The sequence below is a fragment of the Chelmon rostratus genome, chromosome 6 (assembly GCF_017976325.1).
Source record: "Chelmon rostratus isolate fCheRos1 chromosome 6, fCheRos1.pri, whole genome shotgun sequence".
Classification (NCBI taxonomy): Eukaryota; Metazoa; Chordata; class Actinopteri; order Chaetodontiformes; family Chaetodontidae; genus Chelmon; species Chelmon rostratus.
Window position 1 is genome coordinate 8,486,270 of NC_055663.1, and position 26,850 is coordinate 8,513,119.

The window sequence follows — 26,850 nt, forward strand, 5'->3', positions numbered from 1 at the left end:
AAGCCTATCTAGCAAAGATGCAGGAGAAGGTGACACGACAACATCATCCCATACTGTCATCAATGAAACCAATTCAAGTCAGAAAGCCATACGATTAAAAAAAATACATACAGCTCATACCTCCAATGACCTTTATTTTAAATTGTAGTTTGTTCTTATTATTTTTCAACCACAATGTATAAGTCACAATGCAAATACATAAAAGAGACTACCGCTACTATTAATACAACAACTGTGAATGAGAAATGTTACCGGGAAATAAACTCTGCAGTTCCAGTTATAGCATGAGTCAGGCGGTAGCTCACCGCCTGCATGCATTATCATAGACGATCTCTCTCTCATATTCACTTTAAATCATCTGCAATGTCTGCACAGCCGTGTATTGGCTTTAAATGTGGCTGAATACAGCACCGTCACATGAGTGAAAACGTGAGTAATTTAACATGACACCAGTTGACAACTGAGCTAACCACTGAACTGGCCAGAAGCACTGAAGCACTTAGCAGGGTCCACTTTTGAGCTGTCAGAGACACACCAGGCAAAACACAAGGTGATACTTTCCATCTGCTGTATCTGTCTTCAGAAGAACAGCGAGTGCTTCCTATCCAATAGAAATTGCGAAGCACAAAAGAACATACAGCGATTAATTTGGACCTTTTGAACAGATTAAGTACAGATTTGTTATAGAATTTGCACCGCTGAGCATCAAAGCAGGTTATTGGATGCTGTGTTCTTAGCTTATGTTTTGAGTCTGTCTTGTGTCAACGTCCGCACAGTTTTAGTTACAAGTCTTTTCTCACACAAGACATGTTGACGTGGGACAGTGAGAAAGGCCCAGGTGTAAATGATGAAATGACTGATGGCAGAACTCAGGCTCCTGGTGCGGTGCATGCCGGCTCATTGTCACACCGTCACGGCTGACTGGGACACTTGAATGGCACACAGCCAGTGTTCCTGTTATTAGTAACACCTGTGCCTTTCCTACAACGACAAGTCACAAACGTCTGACACGCACAGACCTCAGTGGGAGGTGTTGCTCCAGCTCAGGTGTACTGGTTGGTCTCTGGGTCTTTGGGAAATAATGAAGCTGCCCCCATGCGTGTTCAGTGTGGTTGATGTCTGGCGAATGTGAATATATGTGGAAGCACTGGCATTCATTATCTTTTCTTTGTTTTCATTTTGTCACCTGTTTGAACGTTGCTGACATTCTGCAAAGATGATTTAAACATCCAAAACTTCTGAGCACACAATCACAAGAAGCAGCAGAGTTTGTCTACGTATCATATCACACCTTTATTATACTGTACAATAGATCTTACCAACCAATGTTGGTTTTATGTTATTTTCAGTGTAGTCTTGGAGTGCAGGTTAGGAGATCAGTCAGTGTACATTGGAAAGCTGCAGGAAATAGAAACGTGGACTTTGTGGTTCCAACTGTCAAAGTAAAAAACAACCTTTTTCTGTATATTTCTGGATGACCATATGTAGGCATCCAATTTTTATACTCCATGTTTTGTGAAATCCTGATATTCTCCTTCAGAACACCATCTCCTGGTGACTACACCAAAGCTCTGCCAGCCACTGATTCATTGGTACGATGTGATCAAAGTAGCTCAACAGCGGTCCCTGCTGTCTGAACAGCAGCTGCTCCACAGATGACATGAAGCGCCAGATGTTCGGGTGTGGAGCCAGCAAAGGGAGGCGAGGGGTAGAGAGAAGGCAGACTTCGATTTTATTTTAGTCTGCCACTTATTCCACATTTCAGGTGAAAATGAAAACTGTTCACCATCTGTTTATTGTCTGAAATGTTGTTAATATGAGAGCCTGGTTCTTTGTACGTGGACAATTATCCACATTAGAGTGTTGAAGATATGACATTTGTCTTGATCTTCTGCATTAAAATCCATCTTGAACTGTTGTCATAGCAACAAGTCCTTCAACCCAAACCAGTTTCTTGACAAATAGTTGATTGTGACATTTCACCGTTTAGGTCAAGTCATTTTCAGATGCAAATGGCTGCTTTCTGACATTTATGATAACAGAGGGTTGACCATGCAGGTTATTGCAAAATCACTCTGATCTGTTGGTGTGTCACTATTAATTTTTCATGATGAAGAGTTACTTATTCGTATACAAGATCAAACAAAATCAAAGTATTTAACAACAAAAAGGAAAAGGCACTGTGAGCAAAAAGAAATGAGCTCATCTCAAAGGTTCTGACTGCAACGTGCACTCAATAAAACTTTATATTCAATCATTAACTATTAGCAGAACTCCCTGATGACGTTACTTTCAGTTAAAGCTGATGAGTGAGCTTGCACAAACATCCCCTGCAGTCTGAAATAAATAACACTGATAACAATGCTGGATCATATATACAAAGGTGTCTCTACCTCTGCTGCTATTTTTCTTCCCGCTGCCTTCACATGCTGCTGTAATGGCCAAATTTCCCCAGCTCAGTGGCATTCACTTCTACAATAAAAATAAGATGATGCCTCTTTCTCCATTCTGGAATTTGTAGTATTAGCAGTGCATACGCTACTGGCGGGCCAGCTCAAATAGAAATTTGATATTATCTCGCGGGCCAAATATAATTACACCAGAGTTTGACATGCTCTAGTCATTTGGCTATAAATTCAAAATAAGAGTGCATTATTATTAAAGATAAATTTATCCAGGACTAATAAATCAATCTTCAAACTGCTTTCAAGAACCAAACTACCTGGTGAGAATAAACAGGAGAATTTTAGCCTGATAACAGTATGTTAGCCTGAATTACCACTACCTACTGTAGTTAAGGCACATTTGAAGGACATGAAATGAAGCTCTATTCTCTGGCCTGAGAGCAGAAAACAGTGCAAACAGCTAAAAATGTCAATTCTACTGTCAAATTCAATACACTTCTCAGTCAAACAAGAATGACGGTAAATAGTTCTATTTATTTCTTTATCAAAGCATTTTTTTTACAAAGTGGTGACACATTAACACTTGTTGAGAATGATTTTAGATGTGAGAATTAACACAACGAAGTAACAGTCCTGTCCTCCAATATGAACATCTGGGCTGAAACTCCTCCTGGAAACCTGCTTCAGTTCATTTATGTGGCAAACTTCTTCTGCCGGACAGGTGCAGGAAGCTGAGACATGATGTCCAGCAGGGGGCGCTCCACCACAACCAGAGAATGGTCCTCCAGTAGAGAGGCACACAGGATATGCTGTGGGACGAAACATTTGAAGACATCCTTAAGATTCATACGAAGAACTGAATATAAGACTTGATTGGAAAAAAATTATATTCATCTGACTTGAGACCTCACAGGGTTTCTACTGGGCTTGATAATGGAGACTTTGTACTGTGTACCTTAACATCACTACAGGACCTGCGGCCTCTACTTCAAAGCAAGTTCAAAATACCCAGGACATCTTATCGTTAAATGGCGTCACTGAGACAAACAATCGCAGGCATGCTAAGTGGTCTCACAGTGGTGGTTATCAACAGGGTAAGTCAACCCAGGCTTTCCCAATCATTTTAGACAAATATTAAAGAAGCTTAATGCATAATGCAGGCAAAAAGCAACACAGCTGCAGCTGCCACAACCAGGAAGGACAGCTGGCAAAAATACACAATTCAAAAAATGAATCAAATTAAATCAAAATCGCTGAGATGTATTCTGATGGCGTGCGTCATCATTTTAGCCTTATTCTTTCAGGTGCACCCCAGTGGTGTCAGACAGACTGAGCAAATAAAAAACTAAAAACATAATTGAGATGGTAAGTATCAAATCAAAAACAAACAAAAAAAAAAAAACCAAGGCATGTTTTATGTGTGGGGCAAATTATTCAGGGCAGGACACGTGAAGCTTTTCATCCTCTGAACTCTACTTGGCATCTGACCGTTAACACATTCTTCTATTACTCATACTGGACTTCCTGGGTTGTCTTTCACTGATGTCTCATCAGCACCCTAAACAATTAATTAATGCACAGCACTTCCTGGTCACTTGGAAACGCTGCAGCAGATAAAGCAGAGCTCCGCTGTGCTCAGTATGACGGTACCTGGAAATTCTTGCATATCTTAAAGGCGTGGCTGTGTTTGATCCTCTCCTGCTCAGGGAGACTCCTCAGTGTCATCTGATTGAAGAGCATGGTCTTTGCCTCAGGGAGGGGCTGCATGTGGAAACAAAGACAGAAATATAGTTCTAGCAGTATTTTAGTGAAGTGGCAGACAGGTGTCAGTTTAAATGAGGCTCACGTACCAGACTCTGGTCGATGATGCAGAACATGAACATGTCGTGCAGAAAGATGTGAGCTGGGTTTTTAGGGTTGAAGGTGACGTGGGTGATGGGCGTGTCCCTCTGCAGCCACAGAGAGTGCAGTCCTTGTTTCTGCAGCTTCCGACTCCACTCTGTGTATTCTTTCTGCACCAGAGAGTACTCAAAGATCTGCACCACACACACACACACACACGAGAGGAAACACACACTGTAACGACATCTGTATACATCTCAAGAAACTTTGTGTCCTTGTCTTTTATTGACAGGCAGGGCAGGCGATGAGCAGTTTAGTCACCTGCTGGTCAGCATGCACCATGACGAGGTTGCTGGTGGTTGGGTGGATGGCCATGGCAGTGGGACAGGAGCCGTACACTGGAACTGTACAATGAAGCTGCAAACACACAGAGCAATGACAGAAATGTGGAGTTACTGTTGCTGCTTTGGCTACAATTCAAATTTTACCCATGGAGAAATAACACGGGTAGAGGGGGAAAGGTGAGCTCCGACTCACCTTTAGTTTGTGAAGGTTGTAGACGTGGACCTCGCAGTCTGTGTTTGCTGTGGCCAGCCATTTGCCATCCTCACTCGCACACAGCAGGTGCACCGGCTGCCTGGAGCCTGGACATCACACACAAGACGGTTTACACATGCAGGCATCTCATTATAAAAATGCAAGAGGCACACGTTCGGGTGAAAAGGTCTTGGATATTAACGACCACACACAATGTGGGCTAAAAGCAGCTTTTCCAGCTTTCTTTTCTTTCAGTCTTTAGACTAGATCCTTCTGGCTCACCCTAATTAAATCAAAGTGCTTCCACTCAGGGAATTTTTTTTTTCCATGTATTTCTTTAGAAGCAACTTAAAACAGGAGGAAAACTGTGTGATTTTCATCTTTTCCTAAGGTTACTACAGAAATGATCAAATTTCTTGACTGTGGCTCTGCTGAATGTGTTGCTCACAATTGCACAATATTCTAAAAAAGCCCACGAAAGGTCAAGAACCCTGGACTCAGACTCACCTGACTTGGGTTTGAGAGTATGAAGGTATTTGCACTCCAGCTGGTTGAGGGCAACAACAATGACTGAAGAATGGCTGGAGGAAGCAAAGAGTTTTGAGGAGTCGGACGAGAAGCAGAGCTGGTGGGCCGAGCGAAGGTCCTTCGGTAGTTTGGACACCTGGATGGGGAGGAGGGAGGAGGGAGGAGGGAGGAGACAGAGCTTCATAACGGTCCTCCTTATTATTACCACAATTATTATTACGGGGGGATTAGGGTTGAAAAAAAACAAAACAGTGCAGAATAGACGCTCAGTGCCTGATCGTGCATTTCCATTGCAAACAATTTAAAAAATATGTGGGCATCAGGAAAAAACACTTTGGTGGACACAGTCTCTTACAGTGTAACGCTGAAATCCTCTAACACATATGAAATGGTTGCAGAACTCAGTTTCCCATTTAGCTCAATCTCTAAACAGACTTGGTGACCTTTAGATGTCTTCCTGTGAAGAAGGACCTCCATGCAGTTTACTAAAGTTGGAGATCTTATATACATATAATTATGCTGATGGGCAGGGCTGTGAGAACAATGACTGATACAGAAGAGCATAAGGGGGCAGCAGTGTCAGTGCTGAGGAGCCCACCTTGGTGATGCTGATGTTGTTGTACTGCAATCTGTAGAGACGGACGCTGGAGACAGTGGAGTATGCCAGCCAGCTGCCACATGGAGACAACGCACTGCTGCAGATATGATCCTCTCCCTGCAACAGTCAGCACACACAGTCTTCACTCTCAAAGCTCAAAGACTAAATAAACAGGCACAAAACAGCCAGACAGTGAGTTCAGCTGCTAGATAATATGCATTTTATGCCTTCGTTACATAGCTGACAGTAGAGAGATGACAGGAGGTGATGGGCATAGGGAGGTGGGCATCAACATGCTACAAGGTAGTCCTACTCAGAAGAAAACCAAAAACACATCAGTACACACCTTCCTCTTCAGCTGGATCAGTTTCTCTGGTTTTCTCTTCAAAGGTAGACTGTCACCAGGCTTCCCTGTTAGGACGCAGTATAAACTGGCACAATGAGTTAACTGTCACAACTGTTCATAGATACAGGCATGCAAACAGGTCAGGGGTAACAAAGGTGGTGCATTCCACCAGGAGGATGTGGGCGGGGGGCTAGACCCACCTGAAGAAAACTGATCAATTTCAATGATTAAATGAATCAGTCTGGCTTACTCTGAGGAGAATATTGAAAGATATGTTTAACTTAAAAATGAGTAATTCACTCCTGCGTTGTCAGCAGGATAAATATAATAGGCATTTAGAAATTGCACAAAAGACCACCTCATCCCTAAAGCCTGTACAGGACAAAACAAGACGACATAAAGTATGTTGGAAAAATCACCTAATAGTGGTTTATTTATTATTCCATCGCATTCTGGGAGATGGTAATCAATGTTCAGGCACAGCAAGCGGAAAAAAAGCAGCACATTACTTTCCTATAATTCTTTCACAAGAAGCAACACAAAGCCTTACATTGTAACATCGAGCATTACGTATACTACTGTCGTGTTTCGTGTCAAACTGCGTTTGTGTACGTGTTTACTCACCATGTCCGTCACTCTCCCCTACTCTCCACAGCTCTAAATGATCAGGGAACTGGAAGAGCAGCAGTCCTCCTTTATTTGCACAACAAACCAGGCTTCTCTGCAAGAAAAGGCAGACAGAAGTAAGCATGTCGCCATAGGAACAGTCGTGATCAAAAGTGGCCTTAAAGGTGCTTCCTTACACACTGAACTATTTGTGAGAGGTGTCTCTTCTATTGAATATGAACTCACATGTGGGAAAGCTATTTTGCGCAGTGCTGATTCCTGGGTGTTCCTTTCCACTTTGTCCAGCAGGGGTTGCACTACCAGCTGGGTGTCCATACCTGACAGGATTACAAACAACAAGCTCACATTTAAGACAGGTGAAGTCCAGGGCTGGAGGGGATGGATGCAGGGGTGCAATATCTCTTGCATCGTGTAGATTTTAGCACAATGATTTGATCCTTCAATTTGTTTCCTCCCTACTTTGCTTTGTCAGCCTTTAACTTCATCCCAATACTGTTGAGATTCAATATCAATTTAAAGCATCAATCCAACACCAGCAGCAGATTTAACACTGACCTCCAGAAACCACAGCAATGTCAGTGTGGGCGAGCGCCCTCACATCATGTGAGTGTTTTTTAAAGGTCCTAGTTCGGACCCACTCCTTATCCTGCCGGTCCACAGTGGAGGAGATGAACTGAAACTGGACGACTGTGCCCTCGGATGTCCCAGCTACCACACTGCTCTCGTCCTGTTAAATATTGAGAGTGTAACATCACTGACTATGTAATGACGAACAAACCTGCCTTCAACCTGTAAGTTGGGTAATGTGTCATAATCCTTGGTTACACACTTACCCTCGAAGCAGACAGAGCCAGGACGTCCCACTTGGTGACCAGGTGAGTTCTGACCAGAGTTCCTGTGAGTCCGTCCCAGATCTGAACCTTTCCTGCAGAATCACCACTGATGATCGTGTGGTCAGAGAGGAAGACGATGCTCCAAACCACAACCTCTTTGCTCTTGGACGCTCCTACACCTCTCTCCACCAGCAGTCTGTGTGTGGCGTGGCCTGAAGTCATCAAAAGCAAACAGAAACTGAAAGGCTACAATCACACCACGAGGGGACATTTAAGGAATACATGGAGTAGTCTACTGATGTCCATTTGAATATTTTAACGGATGGTAGGTTCTGTGCTTCAGGATTGAGTTGCGTCTCCTCACCTGTCTCGGCATCAAAGATTCTGATCATGTCCATCATGCCAGCAGCGATCAGTGTTCCAGAGGGATGCCAGGACAGAGATATAATGCGACCTAGAAGATGCCATAAAACAAAAATCACAGTCAGTGTCAACAAGTTCCAGGCAGAGTCCAAAATGACTCACCCTCAACTAAATACTGATGACATAAATCCTTTGAGGAAAATAGACCACCATACACTGAACCTGAACAAATCTTTATTAGCTGTTGGAACTTGATTTTCCATGTGCCCTGTGATCCTAACCTTACATTTTGGACACTGGTCACATCAAGGAGCTCAAATACGTGTGTTGCAGTTACTTTGTGTTTTAATATTGTTTATTGTGTGGAGTCCAGACGTCTTCACAAAACATTTTATGCAAGTTAAAGTCAAGTTTCAGGTCTTTGGTCTCAAGTCTCTCTCTGGAATAATAAGTGTTACATCTGTTGTGCATGAGTTCAGAAATAGCCACTAAGCAACATGCTTATTGTTGCAAGAACCCAGTAGCAGCCCATTGTTGAATGAAGTAGGGTGAGCCAATGGAGAGACAACTGTGCAGCATGTATAAAGGCTAGCAGGGCTGTTTTATCCACCCATATTTGCCATCTCCTTTAGTAGGATGTCCCACATGTTCTTATATTTGAGGCGGCTTGCAACAACATCAACACTGACCGCCACATGATTCATTATGATTTGCAAAGCTGAGAACAACGCTATCCACGATCAGTTAACTCAAGGGCAATCTACCCTCGCTCTATCGCTCCCATCTACTGACAACCACACAAGCTCTGCAGGGAAACAGAGAGGGACGGGCCTCCTGTAAATGCAACGATTGTGGCACGGCCTTGTCTGTTTAATGTAACGAGTTACTACTGACCCCAGGGAGTGTATTTATGATTGCTGAAAAGCAAAAATACCTCTGAATCACCTTGTCTTACCTTTCTGCCTGTCAAGGTTTCTTTGAAACCGAATCCCCTCCTCCAGGATTTCAAAGATCTTCACTGTTCCATCCTCACAACCAACCTGAAACCAATAATGTTGATTCAAACAACAATCATTTCAATTCAAACAACAATCAAAGCTGAGGAGTCCATAAGGCTCGTCACTTCAATTCTAACATCGGACACAATAGCCTGGTTTGGTATTTTACATGTGGCGTAGAGCAAATATCCACAAGGTATTAACTGACTGTTAGCAGCGTTCCCTGGCTGTTGCCTGTGATGGTCCAGATTGGTCCTCCATAGGCCTCCAAAGCGTACCTGGGCCTCAGGTTCTCCAGGTCGTACTCTGTGATTTCTCCATTCAAACCAGCACTGAACAAACGCTGGCCCGCCCAACACAGAGCCTCAACAGCCCTGCCATCCCGTCCTGGGATGACCTGCGCATCAAAACAAAAACAAGTGTAGAGGTTATCCCTGCACATCTTTCACAAACCAGGCCACAAACCCTGAGCTTGTATAAAGACACTGTCATGCAAAACTCCACTGACAAATGGAGCAGTTTAGGGTGTCTCTGTCAATCTGCAAAAGTGCATGAACAGGAAACTTTGACTTGAGATATTTAAAGCAGCACTGAGGAGTATTATTTCATATAGCATACACATACACACTACAGCTATTATTTCAATTAAGTTTTAAGGCTTTCTGTTCTTTAAACCCTCAAAAGTACAGCTTCCATCAACCAAAATACCGAGTGGAGACAACTAACACACAGACTTCATTTTACAAGTGCTGATCAGTTGTTAATCGAAAGCGTGGACTTCAGCAGATGATTATAGCATGTAGGAGAGTTGTCTGGACTGGACTGAGTGGTTACCTTTTCTTGGAAGTAGTGGTCGACGAAGGTGAAGATCTCCAGAGATCCATCAGCCCGGGCCAGAGCCAGTCGCTCCGTGCGGCTGTTAAACGCCATGGCTCTGATAGCGCTGGGCATGTAGTCGAAGAACCGGACACGGTGCACCTTAAACTCACCCATTTTCACTTGTAAGGAAGACAAAAACAGGTTATTGAAGCTGGGCAGGCGACAGCAAAGGCAGCCTGTAAACCTGCTGTCCGTGAGCAAAGCCAAACTCCTCACACGTTAAATGAAAAGAGTATGTGTTCAGCAGTTCGTTTAAGTTCAATAGTATTTACGTTATTCATCATTATACAACGTCGTTTACCTGCTCTTCTTCCTCCAGCGCCACTAAAGTTTCTTTGCTATCAACTCAACACGCTGGAAAACACCAGGACCCACGTTGAAGACATTTGAACCGGTAATGAAACACCCAAACAGGCCCGAAAAACCGGAAACACGTCATCACGTTGCAGGCACGTACAACTGGCGGGAATTACTACCGGAGTCTGAACACTGACGGAGCGGTGTTGATTATTGTTTTACTGCTGCGTTGGGACCAGTTTCATGGACATGCGTTGATCATTTGTCTTGTTGTGTTTGTGTTTTGTTAATGTTACACGTCTTTGCTCTCTGACAGAACAATGGTTCAAATAGTCATCAGGTAAGAAGAGTCAAATAACGTTAGTCTATCTTCGTATTCCATGTTTATTAGGCGTTTCGGTTTATAGGCAGGACAGTTGAAGTTTATTATGGCTGGAGGACGTAAAAGCTGAAATGCTATTTATGAAGTGCTTCTGAGTGATGTTGGCTACAAGCCGAACTGAAAAGTAGCTAATGGAGATTATTAAACGCTTTATTATGTTAAACGTACTGTCTGTTTTTACCAATATTGCGGGTTAAATTCTTGACGCTCGCTAATGTTTGAGTGGAGTTTGGTGTGACTCTCACTGTGATATACCGCACTTATGTTAGTTGATGCTGGTGTGTGTCTGCTCCTGCAGAGGCAGTGTGGATGGCAGCACCCCTCCAGAATGGCTGCTGGTGGAGCTACAGGGAGAGATGATTTCCAGACACAACTCTGGACTGGCAGGAAATGTCATGGGAGACCTGCTCTACACCAAAGAGGTAAACAGAAGACTGAAGAGCACACAGCAAAATAGCTAATTTAGTTCTTAAAGTACATATGCAGAAATAATGTACCTGCAAGGCTGGACATGACATTAAAATTGTAGACGAGCCAATGACAGGACATTCACATCACCAAAACTTTGCGTTTGGTTTGGCTGCAACTAATAAATGTTTTCATTATTGATTAATGCTGATTAATTTGTCAATGAATGGATTCAGCCTGTGGTTTCTAAGATGTCAATTATAATAAAACAAATAGCAAAAGTGCTCATCTCAGAGCCAGTCCAAAATCAATAGATATTAAATCAATACTATCATAGTACTATACTAGAAGAGAAAGAAAATCAGCAAATCTTCATATCATCACATATTTTTTTGCTTCTTCCTGTAACACCAAATTTCCCCAGCTGGGGATTAATAAAGTTGATCTTATCTTATCAGAGAAGCTGGAACAAGATCATTTTTAGGTTTTTGTGCTTAAAAATGGTTTTACTCAACTCCAGTGTTTATCCTTCTATTCTGTGTTTTCTGTAAAGTAATACAGAATATATCTACTCGTTCCTGAGAGCAGAGTGTGGTTATGTATTCTATGAACTCTCTAGTCAGTTTAGATTAATCAGTAAACAGAAAATTAATTGGCAACCATTATGATGATCAATTTTATTGTTTTTGTCATTTTTCAGCCAAAAATACCAAGCCGAAACTGTTTCCAGCCTCTCAGTTGTGAGGATTTGCTCCCTTTCTCTTTCTACTGTGACAGTAAATAAAATATTGTTAGATTTTGAACTGCTGACCAGCTGAAACAAGCAATTTGAAAACATCACCATGGGCTCTGGAAAATTTTGATGGACAATTTTTCAGTATTTTCTGACATTCCTCATGTAGGGCAGTTTAATCGATAATGAAAATGATCATTACCTGTAATCATACTTGTAGCGGTTTTCCTCTTGTCTTAAAGGCTCAATGAGTAACAGACAGAGTGAGTATATGTGCAGAGGGTGAAAGAGCTGCTGATCAGTAAGACGTACTGTCTATCAATAAGTGTTAAAAGCCTTAAAAATTCCAAGACTCTCTGTACCATTTGCCTCATGTTGCTCTAGCTCTAAATGGTTCAGATCAGTAGAGGCTGAGAAAAAGTCCTGAATGTCTTCATGCTTCGGTCAATCCTTTTCCCCATCATCCTGCCATCTCAAGTGACCCAGCTGTTTTCTTCCTCCCTCCACCAGGGGGTGCCAGTGCTGATTGTAGGACACCATATTCTGTATGGGAAGCAGGTCAAACTGGAGAAACCCTTTGCTGTCCTCACCAAGCATTCTGGCCATTCGCAGGATAGCCTGGGCAGCCGTGACAAAGCCAATAACAGTGATGATGTCACACAGGTACCCATGGAAACAAACCAGCAAGGACCCGCCTCCACCTCTTACTCTGTGTCTGCCCTCATCAAACGAAAGCTGATCTTTAAGACGCGTCCCAAACCCATCATCACTAATGTGCCCAAGAAGGTGTAACATTTTCTCGCTTGGTCAGACACGTCCTGTGTGATGACAACACACCAATTCATCTGAGCTGTACTGGACTGTTCATATATATATGCGTATGCTTCAGTTAGTGGCATCCCACTCTGATATGTTGCAGTGTGGTTTTACATTTGTTGTACAATTGATCAATACTGGTTTCAGTGAGAGACTTTAAGGCTCCTCATAAGTTTGAATGGAAGTTGTATTGTTTTCCTGTTATCCATTGAAACATTTATAACCCTCTGATGGTGTAAATGTTTTAAAGGCTTTTGCAAACTGATGGGAATCACATTCTGGATGGGGTACTGATACTGATAAGGTTTCAGTATAAAAGTATAAAAGGGACACACAGGCAACGTGTCCACCAGATGGCAACGTTATCATTCATTGTGACTGGATCGGACACCTCTGCTGCACATCACGACAGGAGCTGGGTTCTTTTCAAACACTGTGGATCCACTTTAATGTAATCACCCTTTGTCATTGTTTCAGATAGACTACAAGCAAATTTCCCCAAGGTGAACTCTGAACTTAAAATCTTTAAATTTAGTCAAGATAGGCCATTTGAAATTTTAAAGCACCACCACTGGAAATGTCTGATAGATAAGATCCAAGCTACAGCTTTCAAACTGACCTACAGTATCTTACTCCAGTACTCATTCTGTGATTCTCTGATAGTTCACCAAATTTTTACCATGTTTCATTGAAGGGGCATGCAGATGTTTTACTGTTGCACTTACAGAAATTGTGGGATAAAACTGGGAATTGAAGCAGTAGATGATGAGGAATCCTGACTTTTAGGCCTCAGTTTGTATCAAGCTACAAAAACACTTTCTATAATGAACCTCAACAGCATTTTGTCTTCAAAGAGAAAGAGACAAAGACGTCCGAGCAATAGTTAAGTAAGAATGTAGGAAATCGTGTCTGTATATATAAATGAAAAATCTATTTTTGTGGTATTTTCTCAAATGGCATGGTTCAGCAATTTAGCATTACCAAAACAATGAATTTTCGCTAGAAGATGATTGTGAAATGAAATCACACTTCTTGAATGTGTAGCCCAACCTGCTGCCCCTGCACGACTCCACGTTAACCGTCACAAAGTAAAGATTTCAGTGAATTGGTTTGCTCAACCACCAAGTGAGTCTCTCCTGCGTACAGATGACGGGAATCCGCTCACACCACACGCACACATTTCCTTTGCCATAAGAGTGGACGTTAAACATGGTGATGAAGGTGGTTCTGCATCCTGACAACAGACTCAGTGTGGTGATCACACTGCAGCGTGTTGAAGAGATAGACAGGAATACAAGTCAAGGTCCTGTGTGGGCTCCTCTGACTGAGCCACACTGAAAAGATGTCACTTTTGGCACAAAAATGGATCATTTGAAACAGAATATTTGCTACCTTCAGATTAAATCCAAAACGGTCAGGTTACACAACTGTCTTTAAGGCTGTTGCTATGATGAAGAAGAGCAGGGTTTAGAGCAGCACTGCATACTAATTATATTAAGGATAAAACATTGCAGAAGAACATGTGAACACCTGAGAGATTAGTCTGGAGATAAACATTCAAAATGTTTGACTCAGTCTTCCAGCATACAGCATTTTGTCATGTTGCCAGAATGTTTACAGCCTGTAAGTACAGGTCTGTGTGTGTTTGTTTGAGGGCGGTTCCCATGTTGAGGTGTATCACCAGAAGAAAAAAAGCCGTCCAGAGCCCAGTTACTGAAGGGACCGATTCATTCAGCTGCTTCCGTCCCCTTTCCTCAGCATTCAGACACCTCCCACACACACCTACACTCAGGCAAGGTGGCAACACGTTTTTAAACTCATGCTAACGTCAAAGCTCAGTCGTTTTAGTCACTGGCTGACACCTCCGAAATAATTTCATCTGTATTCACTCTCCATACTGCTTTTGAATGTACACAGTGAAATAATGTAGCTTTTCTTCAAGTCCTGTACAGTAGTTCTCATTCAGATCAAATAAGACCATGTTCGTGGATGAGGACAGTGATACAGTCACGCTGTTGACAAATAATACTAAAAGTTTAAGCCCCATCTAGATCAAACAGCCCCTGGCACACTGGGATATGAAAGGGTTTGACAGCAGTAACAACACTTTTTTTTTAAGCAATTTTCCTAATCCTTTGCAAAATAACACTTCCAGAGTGGCAGCATTAGAGAAGCAGGTACCATGACATCAAGGTGTCTTTGAAAAATCACTTACTGTGATCCTTTATTGCATCTTCTCTGTTTTAAAATATCAACTTCTCCATCTCAGCCTGGTGTTAAAAAATATATGATTTATTTATTTATTTTTTTCATTTCTGGTGTCTCCACTTTCAGGTGAATGTAAGTGTCCACTTTGTCCTGAGGCACCAAATTGCCCCAAAATCAATTGAATGCATTCTCAGGGGACCATAGATATCTACCAATATTTATGGAAAGTTGATGAAAGTCCGGCCAAACTGTGGATGAAGTGGAAACTTTGACTGAATGGTGGTGCTTCAGGAGAAACCATCCTCTGAGGACTATCATACCCAAACTCATTAGTGCTGACAGCTTGTTCTCGAGCAGAGTGAAGGACAGACTGACCCTGATGCTAGCAGTGTGGACGGTTGGGTTAACTGGCACGTGTGGTGGTCTAGTGGTTAGGACACCGTATCACTGAACCCAGGTTGTTTCCAACCAGAGACCGTTGTGAAATTACTCCCTCTCTCTCCCCCTGCATTTTCTTTCTGTCTCTACTGTAACCACTGAATGAAGGCAAAAAACAAAATAAATCATAAAAATCGGATAATCCAGTATACTTTTCAGTTTGTTGTGAAAGGGATATTTTGCTCTTGAAAAGCCTCATTCTCCAGTTGTTTTTGGCCAGATTTATAATGAACATGATGAATTTATTCCCTACTGCCCTCCACTACATCCTTGGATAAGAAAAGAGAACAGCCCCATATGTCTGCTTAAGGCAATTCTTCATTATCCAGTCTCTGAGCTGCTGTATATTAGGATTTCTCTGTTGTCTACCTGGTGTCTCAGCATCAGAGGCTGCTTCAAAGCTACGTTAACCGATCAAAGTTGAGCAGCCTTTGCATCCCGATGACCCGTTTACTTCCACTGACAACAGCAATAATGGAAAAATAAGGTTGATGAGTGCAACCTGTTTTTGGCAGTCATCAACAATATCAAGTAATTTAGGCCTTAAATGTTAAAACACTGATGCTCTAGTCTAATTCTTAAGAATGTATTTCTCTTTTTTCAAGTGAACATGCAATACAGTGAACAAAAGATATGACCAGAATATTGAAAAAGGCAGCATGAGGAAAATTCATTCATCATCATGCAGTCATTTAAAATCATGGAGACATTCTCTATTTGGTATGAATTGGAGGATTGTGCCCGAAACAGGAAGCATTTTTAATGACTTAGGAAAATTCCAATATGTTGTGATGCCCGGAGACGGAAGGAGCAGAAGATAAAGACAGAAAACCTCTTGCATCGCTGGTTTACCCTCAGAAAGGCCAACCAATACTATACACACAATTTCTGTTTAATGTATGTGTCCTTTTTGAACTTTCAAGTTTAAACTTATACAGCCTGCTCAAAATAAAACAATATGAACTTCAACGGCACAGAGAGGAAACGTCCACTGCCAACGCAAAGACAGCCGTCAGTGTAGGCGCAGACATGCTGATGGAGCTCACACTTGACAAATGGACAAAGACGTTTAGGTTCTGAAACATACCAGAGCTGAATGTGATGTGAACACATATGGAATTTAAAAACATGAAAAAAAACAAACAAAAAAAAAAAAGTGAAGCTATCAAGCCTCAGAAGAAATCTCTTTGGTGTTCAGTCTTCACACTGTTGTGATGCAATGAATAAACAAAGGCTACATCTAGTGTAAAAGGACACAAATGTCCAAAAGTTAAGAGAATAGCGTCCAGTAGTAAAACTTTACTGTTACACAAACATAATTGGCACCTTTACAATGTATAAAAGTGACCATATAAAAAATCTCTGAAGCACAGAATGAAGCTACGACCCACCGCTGACTGTAAACTACGAACTGGACCACGATGTACAACAATAAGTTACTGCTCCACAGCACCAAAAATACAGCTGCATGTCACATGGTCAGAAACGGTAGATTGTCTGTTCCGGTGAATCACAGCTGCTCCGCAGAAACACGGCTGGAGCAGATGATTGTGCTGTTCGTGGCTGATGAGAGGACACGAGGGCTGGTCCCAGAGCTGAGGAATGACCGCACGAGCCGTCCCAGTCTGGGCCCTGAAGACATCCACACCACTACGTCCAGCTGCAAGTAGTGTGGCGAGAGAACGTCTCCTGTTCTCTGCGTTTCCTGAATGTTGGTGACTTTCAGTGGCAGTCTCTGTCATGATATGGACACTTTCAAAGAACAGGTTTGGATTTTTGAGTCTGTCTTGACACGGCACTCACAAGCATGTTAAAGACTTTTAGGTCGCAGTACCTTCCTAATGGGACTGAAGCATCCCCAGAAGTGTCCCTACGCTGTGGCTCACAAATTGGAAATCCATGCTGGAAATACCCTCTGCTGAAGCCTCATGGCGTCGGGTGGGAATGCTCTATTACTTTGACATTTGGGGATCAGCTTTGCTTTGCTTGCTGTCTCTTCTGGAGCTTTATGGAGGGTTAGGGTTAGCTTGCTCTCTGTATGTTCAGCCGACAGACTGTTCTGTGACTGCGTCTGAGCCTGCGTTAAGGAAACACAGTTTTCTTGAGAATTGGAGGGTGTCAGCTGAGGTTGGGTCTACAAGGAAGCTGCGTGCAGTCACTGAGGCTAAGGTAGCTGCCGGACAGTCAGTAAATCCCTCCAAATTGCAGGACGGCTGGGGACGCCACAGTGGTCTCAATGTGTCAGACACAGAAGATGCAACATGTGGGCATAAATGCTTTAGAGTCGTGTTTGACAGAGCAAAGGGTCAAAGGTCGTGTCCACATGTGACCAGTAATTTACCACACACTACTTTTGTTGTGTAATTGCCAAGTGGGCAACTCTTCTCATTTTCGCTGGCTGAAGAATGAGGACTGTGGATTTTGTGGCCTACCATTGTAGATGCGTTAGAAAGACATCACGTCACGGCCAGAGCAGAGGGGAGCTCTCAGTCTACATGTGGCTTGTGAGTATTGTATTAAGACAGAGTTGTAAGAATCCAAACCTTTGCTTTAAGTTGTGTTGAGACAGAACACAAACCAGATTTTCACAGTGTTCACCATCAGTTAGTGTGCCAGCTGCACAGATGTTATCTGTAGGTAGCTTGGAACTCATGCAGTGTGGAGAGTGACTGTATGTGAGTCACCTCTGACTAAACTCACCAAGAACGTCACTTCTCTGCTGTTTTCCGTCAGTCTCTCCCATTTTCTCTCGCCTCTATACTTTTATAAAGTTGATTCATAAAGCGCCGAGATCAGCGCACATTTTTACACTGAGCTAACAAATTTCCTACTTGCACAGACACGCCTTTCAAATTGCATCTATTGATGCCCAGTCAGGTCTTTCAACGGACTCTGCAGGCAACTGCACCACTAAAATTTGCTTTGCGTTCTGTCTGAACACATTTACTACACACTGCAATGTGAAAATCCATCTGAGCTTCCCTCTTCTTATCTGAAATAGAGGTGCTAATTTAAGAGAACTGCCTTGTGGATTTATTTATTGTTGTTCATTATAGAAGCTCAGTTGCATCATAATTTATCCCATTTCATCTTTATTAAAATGAAGGACATGAAAAACTGACCAACCAGTAAGTGAGACCTTTTTGTCTCGTAGCCTCACTTTGTTCCTTTCCTGCTTTATATTAAAAGCAAAAAGCACCGTACTGCACCCATAAACCCATAAACTACCTAATGTTCTTCTGAGCATGTCACTATTACAAGTGTATGAACACTGGATCGGTTGCGTTTGGTTTGGTTTTTCAATGTGAAGCACCTTTGAGCATGATATAAATGGGAGAGCTGTATGGACCCGGTCATCTCGGAGTCTCCTCAACCTGCTGCTCAGATTTTAGCACCAGTGATGAAGATGTGAGCGTGTTCCTGGTTCGCAGCTCATCACTTGGGCAGTTCACAGAGTCAACAGAGACCCTGCTAGAATCATACTGCAGTGAAACTCGGCGCTAACGTCCTACCGTCTATCTGATAGCAGGTTTATGCCTCTGCATACGGCAGGTGATACTGCTCTTCCCTCTTGTTGCACCGTTTGGCTACGATCGCCAGGTACAGCACCAGTAGAATGAGCCAGTAGCAGGCGTAGAGTATCGTCCCTGCTATCAACAAGGCTTTCTCTGTCTCACTGAACGGCTCCTGCGTTTCACAGTAGATGGTGTACGCCACCCCCCCGAGCAGCACCATAGCCCACACCGTGACAGGCACAGCACCGATGAAGTTGACCACGATCTTCCTGCGGCCTGAAGTGCCCCATCCTGCCTTGTTGATGGTTAGCAAGGCAAATATTTTGGCAGGGAGCAAGCTGGACATGTAGAGCAGAGAGTAGAGTGACATGAAGATCATGACCAGGCTGCCACGCAGGAAGCAGGCGTAGGTGGCCTTCACCATCCCAACCAGCTGCACTGTCAATAAGAAGAGCAGGATGTTCCACAGCCTCCCTCGGTAGAAGAGATGGATGACCGTGGCAACCAAGAAGAAGGGGAAGAAGCCGGTGACCACGGACTCGTAGGTCATCCAGAGGCTGTGTTTGTGGAACCACAGGGCGTTGTACAGCCACTCACGGAAGTAAGACTTGCTCCATCGAGTCTGCTGGTTGAGCCAACGCAGATACTGGGTCGGCGTCTCAGTCTGGCACTGCGATCGCGCTGTGTATTTCGTCTTGTAGCCGAAGCTGAGCACCCGATTGGTGAGGTGGCGGTCGTCGCCGAAGCTGCACTTGGAGCCGAGGAAGGTCTGGTGGTACCAGGGCTCCAGGAAGCGCTGGAGCAAGGAGCTCCTGTACATGCCCAGAGGGCCGCTGATACATTGCACGCATCCGAAGTAGGACTGGCAGGCCCGCTCGATGTTGAAGGCCATCCAGTAGCGCACGCTGCTGAGGAAGGAGATCCACGAGTCGTACTTGTTGAGGATCTGGAGGAAAGGAAAGAGAAAAGAGTCCAGTGAGAAAAGGAAAATCTAATGGGTTAATCCTACTTTTATGGTGTGCAGTAGTGAGCGCTCAGTCGCCACCCTCGTGCCTTCACTATACTTGTCATTTCTTTTGTTTTTTACCTGCACGTCTCCACCGACCCCTCCCACCATCGGATCTTCCTCAAGAATCTTCAGCATTTCGATGGTACATGCTGGGTCTAGAACCGTGTCTGAGTCACACACCTGAGAAAGGGGACAGCAAGCACACAGCGTACAGTAATGCTGAGGGTCAGGCACAGGCTCAAAAATATACAAGCGTCGGATAAAATGAAGGCTGCAGGTGTCGACAGAACACTGAGTAGCTTTAATGCTGAAATCCATGAGAGAAATGAGAGGCTGCAGACGGAGAACCCAGCTGCTTCACTGTACCTGCACAGTGCTGGGTCACATGTGGACATGACCTTTGACCCAGAGGGCACAGAAGCCATGCAGCAGCTGGCTATGAAGAGCGAGTTGCTCGGCCGAGGTCGGTCTATCAGCTCGGAATGCGAAAAAGTAAACTCTTCATACAAGAAGGCCTGTGTTGAATTTCTTGTGTGAGTATAGTACTTTCAGCAGGTTGAATTCATGTTTAGAATTAGTTTTATTTTTTAAAGGCATAATTGTCTGTAGAGATTAAACATACAGGCAACATAAAGCACTCACAGATGGTACCTTGTAAAGTTTAAGCACTAGTCTAACCAAATCCAGTGCTACTGGTATTTCTGCTATTTGAACATTCTGACTGACTGCTGCACTGTTAGCATTGACAGTTTGCAAACCATATTCAGTTTCCTGTTTGAATATTACTCAGACGGAGCCTGACATCAGTATGCAGCAGCACAGGAGCAGGAATGATATCAAATCAGCGTTACAGCTGGCCTAAGTCACATCAGGGTGGAGTGTGCAGATGCATATAAATGGGCTTCCACTGATGGCTTTCCGTGTAACGTGATTATTTCTGGCTCCTGCTACACACACTCAGGCCTATGTGCCCAGTTTTACTGGTGCCTAATGGAAATGTTTTGGTGTGGGGTCTGCTGCTGAAATCCTCTGTTAAGTAAACATAGGAAAACTTTCTCCTTCTTTCGGAGATGAAAATACTCTAAAGTCAGTGCAGTAACTAAACAGAACAATGGAAAAGGACAGGTGGGCTTTCAGCAGCAGCTACAAACTTTACAGCGTCAAATGTTAGAAACCAGTGACATTTTTATTACGATACTGCACAATGGGCCAGTAAATTGTTGTAAATGGTTTCAGGTTTGAGTGTTTACCTTATCTTTTTGCATAGATTATATAGTTTCTTCATTCTTTCACTGTTTGTTTGAGTATGTCACCTCTATGGAAGAGTATTGGAGCCAGGAGAAATAGTAGATATGTTTGGATGTATATTTGGGTGCTGACTCAGATCAGCTCAAAGCAGATTTAAACTCCAAAAGGACTAAATTCTTTGACTTCCTTACTTCATTGTTCATTTTTAGCCATGCGTGTCTGTCCATTTGTCTGTTTGTCCGTCCTTCACTTTGGTCCAGACTAAAATACCTCAACAACCTCTGGATGAATTGTCATTCAATTTTGTAGGGACGTGGTAACCCTCTGACTTTTCAAGTTAGCGCCACCATGAGGTTGACATATGTGGTTTTAAGTGAAATCTCTTAATAAGCATTTGGTTTCTTTTTACTTGTCCTCCACCGCTGCTATCACCTGAGAGACACACTGAGCAGACTAGTTTCTCAGAGCTCAGCGTGGAGGTGCAATAACTTTTTAATTCCATCCCCCATCAATAAATATCGGCTATTAAAGCTTGCAGTGTTGAATCTAAGTGGTTGCAGTGTCGCCTCCTTCTGTGTGTCAAGCCCAAAATAGCAGAAATGTCTGAAAGACAAGTGAACTGGCACAAAGAGGACACATCAGTACGCCATGGACCTGCAGCAGTGGAGAACTGCTACTGACTGAGCTTCAGCTCTTAAATCTAAAACATTAGCTCCCATGGTCTAATCTAATCTTCTCTTTCTCTATCTGTGGTGCTTACCTGCACATAATCCACACTGTCCCCCAGTGCTTTAAAGGCAGTGTACATCACCTCTCTCTTCCCTCCCCACTCCTGCATGATACAGGAGTAGCGGCAGCCTCTGACCAGCCGAGCCACACGCGCTGCCTCCTCCATGTGCACTGTGCCCCTCCCTCCACCTCCAACACCTCCTCCTCCGCTCCCATCACTGTGATAGTTTCCTTTCCACACCATGCTGCCAGCCTGGTCAGCACCGCCCATCACCTCCTGGAAAATGTCCATCATGTAGCGGTCCTCGGGCCGGTTCCCGTCCACCACCAGCACCACCTTCAAGCCAGGGAAGGAGATTCGGCGGATGCTGCGCAGGCACTTCCTCAGGTAGTCTGGGTCCTCCTGGAAGGCGGCGATGCACAGGGCCACAGACCGACGGAGGTGCTGAGGCCGGGCGGGGCTTCTCATCCGCCGATGCTCCAGGAAGGCGAAAAGGCTCTGGAGGAAGAGGTGGAGGGAGAGGAAGGCACCATAGAGGCCAAAGGAGAGGTGGTGCTGCTCAGTGTGGATGAACTGGTAGCCTTTAGAACAAAGACACACAGTGGGAACAAGTAAAACAAAACCATCACTTGCTTTGCTATCATGTATATGTTTGACTGTGTGTGCGTTATTGAAATTCACAGATTAACCTGTGACATAGGCCAGCAGGATGGTGAAGAGGACCACCGCAGCAAAAAGGGTGGTGACCACGATGTTCAGCGCATTCCTACAGCGAGAGGGCATCTGGAGGTGGAGGACAATACAACTGCAATTGGAATTGGATTTCACCACAAGACATTTATAGCAATCTCACTGAGTAGACCTGTTGCACATCACCTGCTTCTTAACTGCACAGATGGACACACACACACACACACACACACACACACACGAGGAGCTTGCAAGTGTTATTCAGAAACATGAAAGTGGCCATATCAACACAGGTCCATTGTGCATGTCAGGTGAGACAGAGAGCGGGGGCTCTGGACTCTGGAGGTCTACTGAAGGCTCTGACAGAGAGAGCCTGTGACGCCTCATTAGTCGACCCAAGTGCCATTTCCTGTTTGTTTTTGGGGTTTTTTTCTGTTAAAAAAGCCGCCATCAGCTGAAGAGACAGTTACTGACATCATGGAGACACGGCACCAGGAGCACCAGACAAAATCCTAGCTGCCCTGTGTAGCACTGGTTTACAGCTACAGCAATTACTGCTACCACTGATAAAACTACTGCTAATAATACTAGTATATAGTATTATTACCAAACCTACTACTACTACCACTTCTACTGCTAAAACTATGGCTGCTGCTATCACTCCCACTAAGAAGGAATGATATACCTGCTAGTAATACCACTACTAGACCTATCATTACTACTGTCAGTACTGTTCACTGTTATCTTACTATAACTAATACTGCACAGAACACTACCCTGCTCAGATCTGATGGACATTCAATAACTTTAAGAGAGAGAGCCTACAGTTGGACACCACCTGCCTGCCTGTTCTGCTCTCTTTCATCTTCCTCCCTCTTTCCTCTCCTCTCACCCCTCCTCTCAGCCCCTCTGGCGCTCCCGTCTTCCCTCTCTGGGTTAATAGCTCTAATTAAAGGCCAGCTGGGGTTTGGCCAGTGCTCAGGACTGGTCGAAATGGTGGAACAATTCTGTCCTTTCATTCATGAAATTACCTCCTGCCCCCTCCCACTCACCTGGCTCGGCCCACGCGGGAGAGACAGACTGATATTTATGTTATCACATTCAGCTCCGTGGGACACACTGGCACAGACAGATTTATCTGCCTCTCTGAGTGGATGTACAGATTCACATCCTGGCACTGAATCCCACCTTCTCCACAGATCTACATGGAAACAGACTCTGTGATACCCCCAACAGAGCTGACAGAAAGGGGGATTTTGTAAATAGAGGTTTGGAACACATTCAAAACAGACGGTCATCAGTAGCTTTCAGAATAATCTCCTGCTTAGTTTCTCCTTTTCTATTCAGTATTTCATATCCTATAATTGTGTTGTAGTCAATTCTGTTGTGCCACTCACTCTCATTCTGATCAGTCTAATGATGATGACGAATCCAACTCATGAAATAAAATATAAAACCTAATACGCTGAAGAAGTTCAGTGCAGTTTTACAGACTTGCTTTACCCAGATTAGAATTTTTAATGACGCAAATCTATTTGGTTTTGTTTGCCCAGGTTTTAAGATTTCTGTCTCTGAGATCTCCGTTTTGCCATTTTCTCAGAGACAATGTCCCTGTTACTGGGTAATCTGGGACGTCTCTTTGGTGAAAAGTGTGCCACAAGGTCATGTAGTAGTCTGGATGTCCTTTCGGGATGTGCATCCGAATCACATTTTTGAGGCTGAGGGCCACAGAGAAAAGAGCTTGTGCTCGGTATACGATCCATGGTGGATTACACCAGCAGGTCGAGGCGACGTAGTCTGGACGCCCTGGGGCCACGGCTGAGATAAAAAGGCCACAGTAACACGGATTGCTTGATTGAAAGGCCGCAGTCACCAGAGGGGGTCGTTGGCAGGCTGGGAGCTGAGATTAGTCAGGGGACTGGAGGGAGTCCTCGCAAGAACACAGGGCACAGGTGCAATTAGCCCCAAGGTTATATCTGCAGGGTGCAGCACAATGACAGCTTGGTGTTTTATGGGATTAATGTTCAGTGCTTAAATATTACTGGTGCTCGGCACGCACCACTGTTACATTAAAAAAATCAAAGCACTCCTGCATTATTTGTACAAAATGCACTGACCACCTTCCACTGTCCAATAAAGGTGAATTTCTTTCCTCTGAAGGGCATCATGAAGAAGAATTTAATAATGGCAGATAATGCTGTCTAAAGGTCGAAGTCATCTGTCTCTGTTCTGAAAGGATGTGCTTTTTCTGTCACGGTGGGAGGTTCGGCAGCAATATCAACATCTGGGGGCAGGTTTCGACTTGAACAGTGATCAACAGAAACTAAACCCCATGAAATGACACATCAGCAAAATTGTGAAAGATATAAAAGGTTTAAAAAAAAACACCATCACCTTAAAATCGTTGGCATGAATTCAGTCCCTCTGGAAAAAAAGTCACATTAATGAAGAAATATGGCAAACGTGACAAATCTAACAGTCTCGTCGTCCTCGCAGAAGTCGTATAGTATTAAGTAAAACCTGAAGCTGTGGCTTTATAGTTCACCCACATCCAGAAGGTACCCAGAGTGATTTCGTAGTGATGCTGGCTACATTCACCTAGCCTGTGCACATGAGGTCCAAGTCCAGATCCAGATTAGGATCCATGTTTGGTGGAAAAGCTGTCCACCAGGGCCAGCAGGGTCATCGTTATACAAATGATCCAGGATTCAGAACTTTAAGTTAAAAAAGGTAAAGAAAAGAGTCGTCCCAGAGCTACAATCAAAATTTCCAGGTCACATTAACCAAATCAGTAGTAACGCTCCCAGCTGTATCCCAGGAGTGGCAGTGCCTCATGGGAAGGATTTCCTGCATCCAGGCCATTTGAGTGAATGGGCTGGGAGTCTAGGTGAGGAGGTGTGGGTAGTGAATGATGGTATTGGACTCGGGACAGGGACTTTTACCCAGCTGAGGGAGGCGGAAGAAGGGAGGGGTAGGGGAAATATGTTTGGAGAAAGACTGTTGGGTGGAGCAAAAGACAGAGGGCGGGAGGCTAAGAAGCAGAACATGAAGGAGACAGAGATGAAGTACTGAACAGGAACCCGCACTAAATACCGCCTTATATGTCACCACTAATCGACAATAAAGCATATGTTCAATTGAGGATCAAATATGGCCAAGTGGAGGTCAGAGTTCAAGAGGCAGACCTGCTCCAGAGGGAGAAATAACTTCAGGGACACAACTGACTGCTATTTCAAAATTGACCAATCACAACTCAGAGCCATTTTGAAAAGTGACAAGCCTGAGGAGGGTGGGGGCAATATGCATGTCACAGAATTCAAAATTTGTCTGTGATTAAACAAATTTTTAGGCCTCGACTGTTGGCTTTGGATGTTTTTTTCTGCTTGTTTCACTGTTGGGAGTGGCTCTGGACTTTTCTGTGCTGTGCTGTGTTGTGGTAATTAAAGGTGTCACATTGGTCAGAAAGAATGACTTCAGGCAGCTGGTTTTCACACCCTCATCGCTTGCTTCCTTCAGTATTCACTCTAGTGCTGCTTGGACAGAAAAACTTCAGGCAACTTAAACTTGCGTTTTTTGGCCACTTGGGGGCAGTGGAGTTATCATGGCTGACACTTCAGCAATTATTTACACATCGAACAGGCACAGAGAAGAATTTGCATCATTCACAGTGTTTCTAGCAAAACAATGGAATTGCAACATTCACTCTCCCTTTACTTCTGTTTTGCTCTAATGGAAGATGAGGAAAATATCTGTTTTTTAGAGGACAGATTCTCCACTTTGTTCACCAGCTAATCTCTTCCTGCGTCTGTCTGCTGAGCAGGTTGTGCGCAGTGAGCTTTTTCTCTGGAAATGAGAGTGATGAGAGCAGAGAGAGTGAACCAAAACAGTGAAGTCGCAGACTATGAAACCAAAACACTGAGCTGAAAGACAACAAAAGGCCCCACAGAGTGGAGGGGAGCTGCAGAGTTAGTGATGTTTCTGTGTGGGCTCATCACTACAAAAGCCTTTCACCTTACAGAAGGGAACTATATGACTGAGGTGAGGACAGGCTGACAAACCTGAATATGTGCTGAATTACACCCCACTAACCTGTCAGCTCCCAACAGCCTCACGTACTTCTCATGTGAGTCATGACATGACCAATAAGAGTGAAGGTCAAAGCTGAGCAGGACTGCAATTGTGTTGTGATGTGAAACATGCATAGACCTTGTGCTGACTTCATAATATAATGTACATAATAAAGGAAGTGATGTAGCTGTGCTAAAGCACTCACAGCTAAAGACATGTGTGTTAGGATGACCAATCAAAACTAGCATAAAGAAACTTTCATATTGGGAGTATTTGAGCCGAGTGTGTAACTGTTGCCGAACAGCGCCCCCTGTGGCCACAAGTTGCAGCTACAGTGTACTGTAGCACTGAA

At 43.8% G+C, this 26,850-nt stretch overlaps 3 protein-coding genes across 3 annotated transcripts; 1 reads left to right on the forward strand and 2 right to left on the reverse strand.

The window, feature by feature from the left end:
* Positions 1–2,919: 2,919 nt before the first annotated feature.
* On the reverse strand, positions 2,920–10,360 carry utp4 (UTP4 small subunit processome component). Its single transcript, XM_041938820.1, has 17 exons — positions 10,258–10,360; positions 9,912–10,075; positions 9,286–9,474; positions 9,035–9,119; positions 8,081–8,170; positions 7,717–7,928; positions 7,439–7,610; positions 7,109–7,200; positions 6,881–6,977; positions 6,257–6,321; positions 5,911–6,027; positions 5,292–5,448; positions 4,785–4,891; positions 4,569–4,664; positions 4,256–4,441; positions 4,056–4,166; positions 2,920–3,214 (listed from the first exon to the last, which is right to left on the reverse strand). The coding sequence occupies exons 2-17, from the start codon at positions 10,068–10,070 to the stop codon at positions 3,098–3,100; spliced, it is 2,052 nt and encodes a 683-aa protein (XP_041794754.1). The 5' UTR covers positions 10,071–10,075; positions 10,258–10,360; the 3' UTR covers positions 2,920–3,097.
* Positions 10,361–10,449: 89 nt separating this feature from the next.
* Positions 10,450–15,344, forward strand: chtf8 (CTF8, chromosome transmission fidelity factor 8 homolog (S. cerevisiae)). Its single transcript, XM_041938821.1, has 3 exons — positions 10,450–10,593; positions 10,934–11,057; positions 12,287–15,344. Exons 1-3 carry the CDS (start codon positions 10,574–10,576, stop codon positions 12,566–12,568), a joined length of 426 nt encoding a protein of 141 aa, XP_041794755.1. The 5' UTR covers positions 10,450–10,573; the 3' UTR covers positions 12,569–15,344.
* Positions 15,345–15,886: 542 nt separating this feature from the next.
* On the reverse strand, positions 15,887–24,958 carry has3 (hyaluronan synthase 3). Its single transcript, XM_041939116.1, has 5 exons — positions 24,825–24,958; positions 22,430–22,523; positions 21,771–22,321; positions 19,841–19,942; positions 15,887–19,699 (listed from the first exon to the last, which is right to left on the reverse strand). Exons 2-5 carry the CDS (start codon positions 22,521–22,523, stop codon positions 18,770–18,772), a joined length of 1,677 nt encoding a protein of 558 aa, XP_041795050.1. The 5' UTR covers positions 24,825–24,958; the 3' UTR covers positions 15,887–18,769.
* Positions 24,959–26,850: the final 1,892 nt, after the last annotated feature.